This window comes from Azolla caroliniana, unplaced genomic scaffold, assembly GCF_043228905.1.
Source record: "Azolla caroliniana isolate FFs.n. ecotype wild unplaced genomic scaffold, voAzoCaro1.0.p SCAF_4, whole genome shotgun sequence".
NCBI classification, from domain to species: Eukaryota; Viridiplantae; Streptophyta; class Polypodiopsida; order Salviniales; family Salviniaceae; genus Azolla; species Azolla caroliniana.
In genome coordinates, this window is record NW_028230439.1 from 1,125,102 (window position 1) to 1,140,484 (window position 15,383).

At 38.9% G+C, this 15,383-nt stretch overlaps 2 protein-coding genes and 2 non-coding genes across 5 annotated transcripts; 3 read left to right on the forward strand and 1 right to left on the reverse strand.

The window, feature by feature from the left end:
- Nucleotides 1-628: 628 nt before the first annotated feature.
- On the forward strand, nt 629-5,189 carry CH1 (Pheophorbide a oxygenase family protein with Rieske 2Fe-2S domain-containing protein). 2 transcript variants are annotated; one of them, XM_087318805.1, is made up of 8 exons: nt 638-1,284; nt 2,540-2,644; nt 2,814-3,074; nt 3,286-3,433; nt 3,542-3,726; nt 3,813-3,925; nt 4,234-4,528; nt 4,689-5,189. In XM_087318805.1, the coding sequence occupies exons 1-8, from the start codon at nt 751-753 to the stop codon at nt 4,851-4,853; spliced, it is 1,806 nt and encodes a 601-aa protein (XP_087174931.1). In that variant the 5' UTR covers nt 638-750; the 3' UTR covers nt 4,854-5,189. The 2 variants fall into 2 exon arrangements, with proteins under 2 accessions (XP_087174932.1, XP_087174931.1); XM_087318806.1 differs by lacking the exon at nt 4,234-4,528 and having other exon boundaries at nt 629-1,284; nt 4,689-4,898.
- A 725-nt stretch (nt 5,190-5,914) lies between these two features.
- Nucleotides 5,915-5,995, forward strand: TRNAL-AAG (transfer RNA leucine (anticodon AAG)). The gene has a single exon. It is a non-coding gene; the product is annotated as a tRNA-Leu (tRNA).
- An 829-nt stretch (nt 5,996-6,824) lies between these two features.
- TRNAL-AAG (transfer RNA leucine (anticodon AAG)) lies at nt 6,825-6,905 on the forward strand. The gene has a single exon. It is a non-coding gene; the product is annotated as a tRNA-Leu (tRNA).
- A 1,005-nt stretch (nt 6,906-7,910) lies between these two features.
- On the reverse strand, nt 7,911-10,480 carry LOC147864681 (pentatricopeptide repeat-containing protein At3g53360, mitochondrial-like). Its single transcript, XM_087318571.1, has 2 exons — nt 8,195-10,480; nt 7,911-8,042 (listed from the first exon to the last, which is right to left on the reverse strand). The coding sequence occupies exons 1-2, from the start codon at nt 10,478-10,480 to the stop codon at nt 7,911-7,913; spliced, it is 2,418 nt and encodes an 805-aa protein (XP_087174697.1).
- Between the last annotated feature and the right edge of the window lie 4,903 nt (nt 10,481-15,383).

A 15,383-nucleotide genomic window follows, 5' to 3' on the forward strand; every position in this document is an offset into this window, starting at 1 on the left:
GAAAGGGTGGTGCGGAGCAAGTTCGCGAAGTCAATGTCAAGTCACATATCTCTCTCAAGCTTTTGGAATTTACTCCCCATAACAAAAGCCTTTCTTACTTCTTATTTCTTATTCCTTTTTTTTTCTTTTTATTTTCGCTCCCAAAACGAAGCTTGCGTCTTGAGGAAATTGGTGAAGTGTGTGTGTGCCAGAGTCCACGTGGCAGGGCTCCCAGCCAGGCAAATCGGGGGGGGGGGGGGGGGAGGCAATAGCCACCTGGACACTGACGTGGACTCCGACGTGGCAGGAGGGCGAGCCCGGTGGCCTGCCCAAACGTTATCCACGCATCCATCCACGTGGCGGCGCACGATTGGCCAAGGTCCTCCTCTCATTGGCTCACCCCTCGATGTTCATCCACAACGTTTTCGCGATACTCTCCCTCCTTCTCTGTTGTGTCCCCCCCTCCCCCTCCCTCTCAAGCCTCTGCACTTTCTCACCCTAAAACCCTAACCCTAACCCTAATCGCTCATCCTATCTCCATTTTCTGGACACCCTACTCTGCTGTGAGCAAAACCCACCAATTTTGTTTCGCCCATATTCTTATGGGCAGGGGCAGAAATGGTTCCCTCGTCAAACGCCCTTAGTACTGGCCCCGAAACCCTAAAACATTAGCCTCCTTAGAAACCCGAACAATTCCTTATCTTTGTTTTTGCTTCATCTTAATCATTTTTTCCAGAGAGATGAAATCTTGGTTTTTGTCTTTGATCTAAGATGGCCCCTGCTCTTGCAGGGACTCCATTGAAGCTTCATCATTCTCCTCTCTGTTTAAGTGAAGTGAATTCTTTCATGAAAACAGTGATTTTCTCTGCAGATTATTCACCAAGGTTTTCTCGAACAGACTGGAATTTAGTTGACAAGGCAGAAGGAACCACATGCCCTTCCACCTCTCTCTCTGTTCTCAACACAAATGCTTATAGCGAACTCCGTTTGCATAAACGGGACGGATTGTATGGAAAAAAGAAGACTAAACATAGAAGCAACAAGAATAGAATAAATGACATATATATTACTTCTATTTCTAGGAACGATTCTGCCATTTCTAGTGATGATGGCTCAGAGCATTATCATTGTGATCTGACAAAGGAAAGATGGTTGAACGTGCAAGATCCAAGGGTTAGAGAACCTCCATGGAAAGGAAGGACATTTGAAGCAATTCAAGCGTGGGATGTTCTTCGACATGATATTGAGTTTTGTAGTTGGAAAGCTCGACAAGATGTGCTTACCATGAAGGCTTTACATGATAAGGTACCTTGACGTTGAAGTTTTAAGAGAGCATTGCACCCATTGCTACGATTAGGAAATGATTAATACTATTATAGCATTACCTGGTTTTCTATGATTAGGAATATATGATCAATCATACTATTGCAATATACCATACTTTGCTATGATTAGGAATGTAGGATCACTCATACTATTATATATTATAGGCACATGCTTTTGCTATGATTGAGCCTGGATCAATACTATTATAGAATTACCTGGTTTTCTATGATTAGGAATTTATGATCAATCACACTATTGCAGTATTCCATTCTTTGCTATGATTAGGAATATAGGATCACTCATACTAGGGATGAACTTTTAAGAGATTATTGGCACATTCTTTTCCTATGATTGGGCCTGCTTGATGATTTATACACCTCTTCACTGAATTGCATCTCTTTGTGTGCTTACACATGCAGATAAATGTTGTGCATACTTGCTTGATTGGGAATATTATCATCAGTCATTTTTAGGTTCACTGAATTGGGATTGTATAAGAAATCCGGATCCCTATCTCCCAGGGCAAAAATCTGGATAAGAAAACATGTTTAGTATGCTTGCTTTATTATGATCGCATACAATGTTACGAATTTTGCCATCAGAAGAGGTATAGAAATAAGGGAAATTTCAGAAATATGCTTACAAGACCTTACTCACTAACTATGAATAAGATACGGTCCATTATTTGAATAACGTATTATTGTAAGCATGCCTCATAAGAATGCTTTTATCACAGCACCAGGATGCATATAATTCTTTCATTCCGTTATAATGCAGAACATGTAACAAAAGTCCTTTGCAAATCTTGCCTGAATTAATGAGTTTGTACCACAACCTCAAGATTTTCTGAGCAGTTTTTTTCAATTTGAAGTGAGAATATCCCACTGCTAGGTCTTCCAAAATTTTAGATTTTTTAGTGCCAATTCTACAATTAATTTAGTTATTTATAGGGATGTTGTCCCTCGATGCTTATTATGAGCATACATATGACTGTATCAATAAGGGTTAGTAAACTTTAGCATAGAGAGTTTCAGTTGGTGTGGGAGATGCTCATATAATGTGGAAAAGTAAATCTTACTGTTTGGATCCTTATAGGGAGGCTGTGACCCAACTCTGCTCTTAGTACTGTATGTTACATATATAATTGTCACGATGAAGAAGAGCATGACATACAGTTTAGTTATATTCCATGTATGAAACCCCAAACTAGAATTTGAGAAAAAGGCGTATACAGGTTGTTGATGTGCTGAATCCAATAGCAAGAGATTTGAAGTCTGTGAAAACTTTACGCGAGGAATTAGCGGAGCTGCAAAAGAGTCTCGCAAAGGCCCATGAACAGGTATTATGAGTACATTAATATGTATACATTTCATGAACTCTATACCCTCAACTCCCAAAAGATATCATTGGTGGTTATGATAAAACTTAAAGAAGTATGTACTGTGTTTGTATGCATCTTTCATGCATGTATATTGCGTTTTGATGTGGTATCTGTTCATCTGTTCCAGGTTCACCTCTCAGAATCCAGGGTTTCCCATGCATTACAAAAGCTTTCCGATATGGAAGCTGTGGTAAACAACATGCTTTTACAAGATCCTCAAGAAGTTGAAAAGAGAAAAGAGGCTGGAACTACTACAGCTGCATCCAATACTCCTCAGAGGACAACTCAAGGATTGATGGTTGCAGGGCCCGTAAAGAAATATGCACCTGCCCTCAAGAACTTTTGGTATCCAGTTGCATTTACAGATAATATCAAGTCAGACACTATGGTAATGTAATATTGGCGTGGTCAGATTTCCTATTGTCAATATCTACAAGCTTGTTATGAAGAATGCATAAGCTTATATGATCACCAGAAAATCTAGCTAAAGTAACCATGGTGTGGATGCTTAGCTTAGGGCATATATGTGTGTGTAAAGGGATTGTTACCCACGTGTCATCAGAAGCATAATGATCCAAGCCTATGTTTCCTATGTGTAGGTTCCATTTGAATGCTTTGAAGAGCCATGGGTGTTGTTCCGTGGCCCAGATGGGCGGGCAGGTTGTGTTCGAAACTCGTGTGCACACAGAGCGTGTCCCCTACATCTTGGAGCCGTAAAGGATGGGAGAATCCAGTGTCCTTACCATGGTAAGATGCTACTAAAAATTGCAACATTTTTTGTATCACTTGTGAAATAGGCTCATGTTTTGCATCGTGTTATGTCGATATAACATACTGTTTATCCTTTACCAAAAGGTTGGGAGTATTCCACCAATGGGACTTGTGAGAAAATGCCCTCTACCAAGCCAGTGAATGTAAGTATACAAGCATTACCATGTATTGAACATGAAGATATGGTATGGATATGGCCTGGGGATGGTGTTCCAGATGCAGAGTTACCATCATTGGAGGCTCCGACTGGGTTCACGACTCATGCACAGGTTCCATGGTTGAGTGTTTGTGGTGTCATTTCATAAACAACAAAAGTGATCGCAATGTGTGACCAAATTTCTTTTGTTTTTATCAGATAGTTATGGAATTACCAGTTGAGCATGGTTTACTGATGGAGAACTTGCTAGATTTAGCCCATGCTCCTTTCACACATACGACCACGTTTGCAAAAGGATGGCCAGTCCCAAGGTATGTAAAGGGGCCCATTTCTTATGTTGCTCTCATATTTGAATTTCTTGACTATCTCTTACCTGTTGTGTGATATAAAATCCAGAAATTATGTTCACCACCCACAAACATTACAGATCAGGATTTGTCTCAAGATGCGACATTTCTGTTATTTGTTTTTGCATCATTCATTAAACCATATATGATTGCCAACCAGTTCCATAGTCATATTAAATATGTCTTGCTTACATATTTTGTAATCAATAAACCATATGATGGCAACCAACTACTTGATTAACCTAGATGTTTTAATGTGTCTATATGAGCAGTCTTGTGAGGTTTTGTACCCCAGTAACTGCTCTTGGTGGACACTGGGACCCATATCCAATTGACATGGAGTTTCGGCCGCCTTGTATGGTACGCTCCACAATCGGCATCTCAAAACCTGGAAAACTGGAGGGAAATAGTACCAGTGATTGTGCTAAGCATCTCTATCAGCTGCATGTGTGTGTCCCTTCATCTCGCGGGAAAACTCGCCTTCTTTATCGCCTGTCACTTGACTTCCTTCCCATCTTAAAGCATGTTCCGTACATTGAAAATCTCTGGAAGTATTTGGCTAACAAGGTGAGGATTAATGAATCACAATTGTGTGTAATGTATGCATACATGTATATGTAATATGTATGACAATCATACGTACACACATATGTGTACGCACGCACGCATGCATATATGCATTGCTAGAAGTATTCGCTATAACCTGGAAAATGCTTGTATCACACAGGTGCTTGATGAGGACTTGAGGCTAGTTGTTGGGCAACAAGACAGGATGGTGAGAGGTGCAAATGTATGGAATCTTCCGGTTGCATATGACAAGCTAGGAGTTCGATATCGGAAATGGAGATTATCGGTCGAGCATCGAGATAGTGAGCCCCTTGGCTTGGACTGAAAAACAACATCCATTATCAAATTTCCATTGCCATTGCCATTCTTCCAGCACTCTTTTTTGAGAGTCAAGAGAGTGTTTTGAGTTGTATCATGGTTCGGTTAATGCTCATGTTGTCATCCATCCCTCTCCTAAGGTGTTTCATTGTAAGAGTGTACAAAAACAAAACAAAAAGCTCCGTTTAAGGTGCCCTTTTGTAAAAATCACAGCATTCGAGCACTTTTGTTCTTCATTCCCATTTTGTAATTGCCTTTCAAATTTTTGGGATAGATATGTCATGTGAAGCTCTTTTGCCCACCAAAACAATTGAATAAATATATGAAGGTCCTGTTATCCATCTCACTAGTTCCATGCCATCTTTGTAAAGATTGAGATTGTTTAACATATTTTGCCTGAGAAAAATAACAATTGTTTAGGCATGATCTTTGAATTTGATCTCTTCATAATACCCATCCTTTTGAAAATGCAACTTAGTAGGATCTAGATTAAACAATGGATTATTTTCCTTATCTAAGCTGAGGATATGGTTCGATACCAGTTACTTACTACTGACAAGTAAGACAAAGGATGGCTATAAATCATGGATATAGAGATATAGCATAGAACAAATGAAGTGATCTTTTACGAGGAGGGAATATTTGGTTTGGCCCTCATTTTGTATTTCGACTACATTCTAGTGAATGAAGCAACCATTAACTTGAAGACTCATGCCAGGAATGTGGCACATGAAGGATGATTGACATGATCCTAAGAGGCCAAAAAGCCCACACTAAACACATCCTTATGAAAGAAGAAGAAGCAGAGCAACGAAATATGAATCCTATGCCACATAGTACCTCTTGGTAGCCGAGATCTTCATGAGTATTTCCCAGCATAAACCAGTGTTTATGTATTATAAATCTGTAGAGCATTCATTACCCATTCAGTTAAGGATTGGCAAAGATGACAGTCGTGTCGATATTATAGAAAGAACCCGACATGTATGTATATTGCCTCTGTTTCGTTAGATATAGAAATCTGTTGTTATATAATAACTTGATTTCCTGATAAATTGATTTCAATATGACGAGATGGCCGAGTTGGTCTAAGGCGCCAGATTAAGGTTCTGGTCCGAAAGGGCGTGGGTTCAAATCCCACTCTCGTCAACCAATAACTTAACCTGTGCTTCACGCGCCATGATGTCCATGGGGTTGTGAAGGTATCAGTTTATGTTGATTTAGGAGGAGAGGAGGTCAGGAAACTATGAGCTTTTTGTTACTGCTTTCTCTTTCTGTAATTAGAAAAGTGAGCATGTTCTACTTTGTACTGAAATTTGATCTCGCCACTCCACTTCCAATCGAATTTAGCAGATTATCTGCGTCGATCAGATGCTGCCAAAAGAATAAAATAGAGATGATCACTTAGATTAAGCTAATGGATTTACTGCATTTAGTTAATGGCTCTCTGGATCATATAATTAGGAGTTCGAGTGTTATCGGATTGTAATCAGGTACGATATATACATGCAATTAATCTGAACACGAAATGTTTCTGATTGGTAGATTTTGAAGCGTTTGGATGACAATAAAGTTTTCGGTGGAGATTGGGATAGCTTCTTTGTGTACTACAAATAACACGAGTTCATCAACATACATACATGAATAATTGTGATTGGAATTCTACCCTAAACATTGTCTTCGTTCCGTTTGCTTATAATCAAGCTCCTAGGGTTTAGGGTTTAGGAGTATAGGTTTTGACATGTTTGGATGGGAATGAATATTGGATGAAGTCTAGTTCTAATGGTTCTTGCTTGCCCTAGAATCCAAGAATATTATCATTGCCGTATTGGGTTATTTTCCCTCTTAATTCGATCGTTTCTTACTGTTGCGCTTTTATTCGTTGTTAGACCATTCACTTGGCGATGGTTAGGGCTTCATTTTCATGAAAACTTGTTAGTTCTGGTTTATTTTGGATCTTTAAAAACTATCGCATCATGACGAGATGGCCGAGTTGGTCTAAGGCGCCAGATTAAGGTTCTGGTCCGAAAGGGCGTGGGTTCAAATCCCACTCTCGTCATGCACAATTTTTTAAATCTTCATTGACACCTTTAATTATCCTCCCCTTTTTCAATGTCTCAAAACAGATCGGATAGTATGTCAAAATGGGCAAACCAACCAGCTTTTGTATTCATATCAACAATTTTAAAAAAATAGGCATGTTCCAGTAGTTTTATCACCCAATTTTTGTATTCATATCAACAATTTTCAAAAAATAGGCATGTTCCAGTAGTTTTATCACCCAATTTTGCTATTCATATCAACAATTTTCAAAAATTAGGTATGTTCCAGTAGTTTTATCACCCAATTTTACTGATACAAATTTCTGTGCATTTATTTTTGCGACATGCACATTTCTCTCTCAACTCTATACTGTTTTTTTATTATCAATTTGACTTCTCTATCAGATAATGATTTACATTTCTTTTGTAAACATGCCCTTTTCAGTCTACAAGGTATACATTAGGATTGTCTGAGTTTCAATGTGTGCTAAGCGAGTGTAGTTTGCGCTATTGCAACCAATTTTATGGTTTCATCAGACTTTCACATTATTTTTATTCTTCTTGGTATATATACAATCCTCTTGGAGATATTCACAACGGTGAACGCTCATTTAGCTTTCCACTTCATTGTGAAATTCCATTGCTCCACTAATGTATTTGAAGGATGATTCAGATTCCTTCCCAAATAAAAGAGAAAAAACAAGATGGAGGTCAGTTAAACATGGCGGATGTCAAAACGAGCTGCTGGAGTTCTTTGCTTGTTGGTTCAAACCAATTATTGTACAGCTCAAAATGGAAGACAAGACCTTATCTGCCCCACAATTGTTTCTCTATCAATGATACATAGATTTCTGTTGATCCCATTGAAGAAGAAGCTCTTGGCCCCACATTTTTACAACCAATGATTTTGTACCCCGTCGAAGTGGATTTCCATCTGACCTCATTTTTTTCCCCAATCAGTAAATTTGTGCCACATCAGCATGGATTCCATCCATGCCCCACAAGACTAGACTCCCACATTTTTACACAATCAGCAATTTTGTAGCCATATCATCATGGACTTCCAAATCAATTTTCTGTCCCACATTGTTTGCCACTAATGACTTTGTGCCACATCCACACGGATTTCCATCCACACCATCAACAGTCTCAACCTAGCCTTACAGGGCCATAGAGACTTGCTACATTAAAATATCCTTCTTCTGGCACAACAAGGGAAATAGCTTCTAGCTATGCAGTATGTGCGTCTTTGCTCTGACAATATTGTGTTCTATCCCCAACACAAAGAATCATGAAAATCATCTACTGGATCAATCCAAGTAGCATTTCCTTGTTCATGCTTCCAAGCAGCATATTTCCCTCTCATGGCTTCAATATTTTTGGCATCCGCTTCCATGCCAGAATCTGTAAAAAGACCAGCAATAAGGACATAAGCCGCAGAGTGACTATCATCTAGTTGTATAACTTGATCAAAGGCCAATTTACCAAGCTTCAAATTTCCCCATCTTCTACAGACACCCAACAGTGCAAGCCAAACAGTAGGATAATCCAACGATTGCATAATCTTAATCACTGACATTGCCTTATCAAAGTGCCCACCACAACCAAAAACCAAAACCATACAAATATGATGCTCTATGCTCGGAACAATACCATATTTCAAGGACATGTTCCTAAATAGCATTTCGGCATCATTGACTAGCCCATTGCGACCACATGCACTCAAAACACATATGAATGTGCCCTCATCAGGAGAGATGCCCTCGGTAAGAATGCAATTTAAACACTCAAGTGCTTCATGGCCTTTTCCTTGAAGAGCATACCCTGCAATTAGCACATTCCAAGCAACTACATCTCGATCTGGAAGCTCTTCAAGCACCTTTTGTGCTTTTGCAAGAAGGCCACATTTTGCATACATATCCACCAATGCAGTACCAAGCACGATATCACTCCTAATCAAGCCCCTATTTAAAATCTCTTCATGAATTTGTTTGCCTTTATTTATAGCCCCTATGCTTCCACATGCCTTCAAGACGCAAGTATATGTAATTGCATCAGGAGAGAGACTTTCACTTTGCATCGCATCGAAATAGTTTAGAACTTCATGACATCGGCCTTGTTGAGCACTCCCTATAATCAATGCATTCCAAGCTGCTACATTTCTAATAGGAAGGCCTTCAAGGACCTTTTCAGCTTTTACGAGCTCTCCACATTTGGTATACATATCCACCAAGGCAGTACCCAACACAATATCCTTCTCAAGCAAGCCCCTACATACGATCTCTTCATGAATGGTTTTCCCTTTATCTAAAGCAGATATGCTACCACATACATTCAAAGCACAAATGAAAGTAACCACATCGAGAGAGAGACCCTCACTTTGCATCCTTTCTAAATAGTTTAGTGCTTCATGACTTTGCCCTTGTAGGGCAAAAGCTGCAATGACTATGGACCAAGAAACTACATCTCGAACTGGAAGCTCTTCGAGCACCCGTTGTGCTTTCGTAAGCAAACCACATTTAGCATACATATCCACTAGCGCATTACCAACTTCAATATCATCATGGAGTAAGCCTCTATTCAAAACCTCCCCATGAATCCATTGACCCTTGCCTGTTGATCCCATGTTTCCACAAGCCTTCAAAATGCAAATGAATGTAACTACATTGGGGGGCACGCCTTCATTTTGCATCCTTTCTAGACAGTTCAGTGCTTCATGGTCTAGACCTTGTTGGGCATATCCTGATAGTAATGCATTCCACGAGACTACATTTCGAGTAGGAAGGCCTTCAAGAACTTCTTTAGCTTTTGCAAGCACGTCACATTTGACATACATATCAATCACGGCAGTGCCAAGCACAACATCATTATTCTCTAGCAAGCCCCTACTCAAAATCTCTTTGTGGATTTCTTTACCCTTGTTGATTGCACTTGAGCTTCCACAAGCTTTTAAGATGCAAATGAAGCTAACTCTATCTGGACAAAGACCCTCACTCTGCATCTGTCTAAAACACTCCAATGCTTCACAACATTGTCCATGATCAGCGTATCCAGATATTAAAACCGACCATGATATCACATCACGACTAGAAAGCTCTTCAATTACTTTTTGGGCTTCATCAAGGATACCACATTTAGCATACATATCAACCAAAGCATTTCCAAGCACAGTGTCCTTATCCAACAAGCCTCTCTTGAGAATCTCTCCGTGGATTTGCTTTCCTTTACTTATGCATCCAATTTCACCACAAGCTTTCAAGATGCAAGTGAAAGTGATGGCATCAGGATAAAGACCCTCAATTTGCATTTGTTCCAAACAGTTCAATGCACGATGAGGTTTTCCATATTGTGAGTAACCTGAAATAACTGCCGACCACGAGAATTCGTTGCGAATCGGAAGCTCTTCAAGCACTTCATGTGCTTTTCCGAGTATCCCACATTTCACATACATATGGATTAAAGTGGTACCTAAACGGACGCTTTTTTCGAGCAATCCTCGTTGATGAATAGTAGTGTGTATTCGAGTGCCTTTGCAAACATCCCTTGTCTTTGCACAAGACTGAAGCAAAATAACCAGTTCCTTGATTTCCATCTGATAATACCATGTTTCATATGTTTAGTCTCTCATTCTTCTCCACAATTCTGCTCTTGTGTGTGTGTGTGTGAGAAAGAGAGAGAGAGAGTGTGTAAGTGAGGGACAAAGACACCCTGTTATGATCACCTTAATGCTGCCATTGTTATCGAGTCACGACTCACAACTAAGAAGGGAGAATGTGTGTGCCCATGGAAACATCATCGAGAGTTTCTCATTCTTGTTCACATTACATAGTGTCTTCCCTGAAGAGGCCAAAATGGCCAGCCTCCCACACGGAACGAGAAACCACCCCATGAAGCTCGTATCCTGGCAACCCCCCCTGCGTGTCATTTTTGGCTCCCTGTGGACATTCACATAGAGACATCCATGCTCTTGAGAAATAACTCTATCCATGCACTTTTTAACATCGTGAGCTTTGTTTGATGGACCGAAACTTCTGTCTTTGACAAGTTTCCAGCATCAACTTGTCCGAGATGGGCTGGTCTCCAAAGGAAGGAAAGTATTACCCCTCTTATGTTGGATTTTGGTCATTGTGATTCGTCGATAACAAAGATGCCGAGATCATCGTCCAAATGAATTAGCCTTTGCTCGTGATGATTCCAATCTATCACAAGACCTTTCAAATGTTATGATCAAGAATCCACATGTGTAACCCGTGAGTGCCCGTATTTGTGTACCATTGGAATGAGGGCAATGATGCTAAAGAAAGTTATTGTGTTTGTTTGTCGACATGGTTTTGTTGTGGTGTCCTTCAATAACTTCTCTCTGTTGTCTTGATATTTTGTGAGACCAATTCTAAGAATCTTGGTCGACATATTCCATTGCATTATTGGATTGTCCACCTTTTCCTACAAGCTAATTGCATTTTCATAAAAAGAAGTACAATGACAAACATAGTGCTCCTCTTATTGCATCTCTCAATGGTGCAAGTAGTAGGTATGCTTACTCATAGCTTTGTGATCATATCTTGATGACCAAATCTCTAACTTTGGTGGTGAAGAGGTCTGATGATGGCCTATCACGTTACAAAGTGTGTGATGAGATGTGTACGTATGTAAAGGGTCATGATAATAAATCCATCATGCGAGACCATAATTAAAACCAAGTCTTATAGTGAGTTGTGTTCCTACCAATCAACGTGTTGGTTGTTTCATGTTCTTTCCCTTTTTTCCCCCTCATTTTTGAATTGTTCTTCTTTCTTCACATTAATAGTACATGAGCTCCCATCTCCACCGTTTAATGTTGTTCTTCAACCATTGTATTATCTTCCTTTGATTTGCTTACATTGATGTTTACCATTGAACAATCAGCAGCAACTATGTTCTGTTCGGTTTGAGAGGGTGAAAACCGAACCGTTTAAATTTTTTGAAACCTGAACCAGACCAAACCACGAAACCGTTAAACGGTTAAAACCGCGGTTTCGATGTCAACTTAGGTCAAAATTCAAAATTTTAAATATTTCATTATTTTAAATTACCAAAAATTTAAACATTTTCCTAAAATGTGAGAATAAGGCCTGAAAATGAAAAGATTGTTTAAAAACAATTATTTAATTTATTTTTTTTTAAATTGAAATTAAAAAACCGTTAAACCGCGGTTTCTAATCCTTGAAACCGAACCAACCCGTTAAAAATAAACTTGAATGTGAACCGAACCGTTTAAACCGTTAAGCCGTTAAGTCACGGTTTCACGGTTCGGTTCGATTCAAACTAAACCGTTGCCGATTGTTAAGCAAAAGCCTCAAGCCACAAACAATGGTTGAAGACACGATGAAAGAAGGCAAGGCATAATGCCAAAGTCTTGAAAGGAAAAGCAATCATGAAAGAAAGGTTAGAAAACACGAAAACTAAGACAGGACACGACAAACAAACACACAAAATTATAATAAGTCATAAAGGGTGACAAGTCATATTAATTCATATCATAACAAAAGGTGAGAAAGAAAAGGCAGCATAAAAAAAGCAAGTCATGGCAAAAAAACGTCAATTAATGGTTATTAGGGATGTTGAATCATGAAAGTAAGAGATAAAACACGATAAGGGGAATACATGAGAAGAAATTTATGATACGTGGCAAGCGAATGCCGAAAGCACAAGAAGAGAGAGAACAAAAAAAACTAAGAAATGTAATACCATAATAGTATAGGCATTAACTAGCTATGAAAGTTGTTATATGTCATCATCCTAAGAGTACCATGGGATAAAAAGGCATCTCACATTCCATTGCCATCATTTATGTACTCTTTTTTGGTATCATTCTCAATAGTGGACAACCATATAGATTTGTACATTCATTTCATCTCTCATGTCCATTGTGATATTTAACAAAGTCTTTCTTCCCTCTAGTTCCACACTTCCTGGAGATATAGGAAGAGAGTAGAGCTCATCAAGCCACACTCCACATAACTGTAATTTGTTTGGTGACTATGTGGACATTAATTTGATGCATCAATGCAATAATGTAGTTTAAGAGAAATAGTTATATACACTAAAATGAAAAATTGGTCGAGGACCAAGTGATGTATGATGTAGCAAAGACTGCTAAAAGTGACGGTTTTGAGTCAATAACCTTGTGTTGATATCCTAAATATAGCTTGCCACTAGCAAGGACAATCACATTTTCTATAACTCAAGAAAGCAAAATGGTATGATAAGCCGATTATAAGGAAAGAAAGTAGAGAGAATCTTCTTTATATTTGAACTCATGACCTCTTGTTGATAACTTAGAGCTTATAAATAGAATGGGCTTAAGCCCCAAAACAATACAAAATGGAATGTTTGTGGTAAGAAGATTACGAGGAAATAAAGTACATAGAAATTTCTTTATATTGTGGTTTGCATGTGTTCCTTTGTGCCACCCTTTTAGCACACCCTTTTCAGGATGCATGTACCTAAGCCGACCAACCCTTTTAGCACACTCTTTTTAGCTAAGCTAACCCAAATGGGTACCTTTGTATCAACTATAGTTCTAGCCATACTTCTCATTCGTGCCATACTCATACACCAATATTCGTATCATACTCATACGTGAAAAGGCTCCGAGTATGATGGAAATCCATACGCGATACATAGATATATACATATGGTGTACATTGTGTGTGTGTGTGTGTGGGAGAGAGAGAGAGACTGATAGAGAATATTGTAATTCATTACAAAACGAATTGCTTGTTTCTTCTCGAGTGTTGTTTTGGCATGGGAAAGAGAAGTTGAGATCCCAATTCAATTGTTTATTTCGATTGGGGATTGTACATTTGGAAGATGTGGTTGATAATGAATCTCAAACGTTGTTGGATTTTGAAGATGCCAAGAGATGGTTATGTATTCCCCCAAATTATAGATTTATTTGGGAGAAATTATGTCATGATATACCATTGTTGCAAGGACCTTTGCCATTGAAAACCAAATTTGCACCTTGGGGAGATTGGTGGTTTCAAGATAGTACACGCTTGTTACAAGTCACTACAAATATATTGTATCATCATGCGATTGCATCATTATCTTGGCTATCTCCTAAATCAACGAAGGTGTGGAATGTATATAAGTCAAATGCAAGGTGGTGGAAAATATTACAACGTGGTTGGTATTCCCATCTACCATTTCGTGCACAGGTATTCATATGGAGAGTCATGATTGGTGGGCTCCCATTAGGTTCGGCCTTAAAGAGACGAGGACTAGGGTCTGGCACTTGTTTCTTTTGCACCATTCCATTGGAGGATAGTACATATAGGTTCATTAAATGTCCTATAGAGTGTACCATTTGGAAGTACTTATCGGACATTTGGCAAGTTTTAACCCGTTGTTGTTGGAGACCTCAACAATGGGTTTTTTCTCAATATGTTCAAAATGGATCAAATGATGAGATGGAGATATTGTTCCAATTTTTACGTTATTGGGATCTACAACACAATTGGAATATGCGTAATGCTTTCATGTTTGATAATAGACATGGGGTGAAAGCCTATATAAAGAAGCTTAAGGTATTCTCATGTGGAATTTTTGGATGTTAGAGCATGTGGGGATCATTTCCTCAAATGCATATTCAGGTTTTTTTAGTAGCATTATAGAACATCCCTCTCCCTACATAGGCATATGATGGGTAGAGGAGACTAAGAAGTGTTGTAACTAAGTGGATTTTACATACAATTAATATAATTGTGTGCTTTTACCAAAAAAAAAACTGAGAGAGAGAGAGATTCATAATATATTGGATCAATAGGAACTTGAATTTGGTAACCCAAATAAAAGAATGTAAATATTATTCCTATTCCCAAAATTTGTCGTATCAATTACATTACGAAAACCCTTTCTTCATATAAATCACATCAATCAACATTTCATCAAATTAGAACCTAAATTTTCCAAATATTCTGTTAGCAATTTCAGTAAAAACACTTTCGTCATCAAATTCATCAACACTTTGTACAAATTAGAGCCTAAAATCATCATCATCAATGAGTTCAATCAATTATTGTTATGACTAGATCTTACTAACGTTATTATTGAGAGAGAGAGAGAGAGAGAGAGAGTCTTCTTCTTCTTCTTCTTCTTCTTCTTCAGTTATGCATTTGTTGTGGTTGAATTGCTATTGGCCATGGGCCATGGTAGAAGCTCCTCCTCCTCCACACCCCAGTCTCAGTCCCAAACGCAACCTCTCTGAATCCATCTGAGCCAACCACCGCATGAGTGGGCCCCACTGATCCTCTCTTGCCATGCTGAGCGGGATCATGTTATGGATGTTTTTAGAGCTGCCATATCTCGGCCAGTTCCTACCAAGACCATTGCCCTCTCCACTATGCAAGAAACAAATTGTTCTTCACCAAGTTGGGAATCAACTTTTGCAAAATGGTATTCGACCCCTGTTTTGCATTCCTTTGAATTTTGTTCCACTCCTCAATGCTTAG

Coding starts and splice junctions, on each gene's coding strand:
- CH1 (XM_087318805.1), top strand. CDS start 751: ATGGCCCCTGCTCTTGCAGGGACTCCATTGAAGCTTCATCATTCTCCT. Junction 1,285..2,539: donor TGAAGGCTTTACATGATAAG/GTACCTTGACGT, acceptor AGGCGTATACAG/GTTGTTGATGTGCTGAATCC. Junction 2,645..2,813: donor TCGCAAAGGCCCATGAACAG/GTATTATGAGTA, acceptor CATCTGTTCCAG/GTTCACCTCTCAGAATCCAG.
- LOC147864681 (XM_087318571.1), bottom strand. CDS start 10,480: ATGGAAATCAAGGAACTGGTTATTTTGCTTCAGTCTTGTGCAAAGACA. Junction 8,043..8,194: donor ATGCTACTTGGATTGATCCA/GTAGATGATTTT, acceptor CTGTAAGGCTAG/GTTGAGACTGTTGATGGTGT.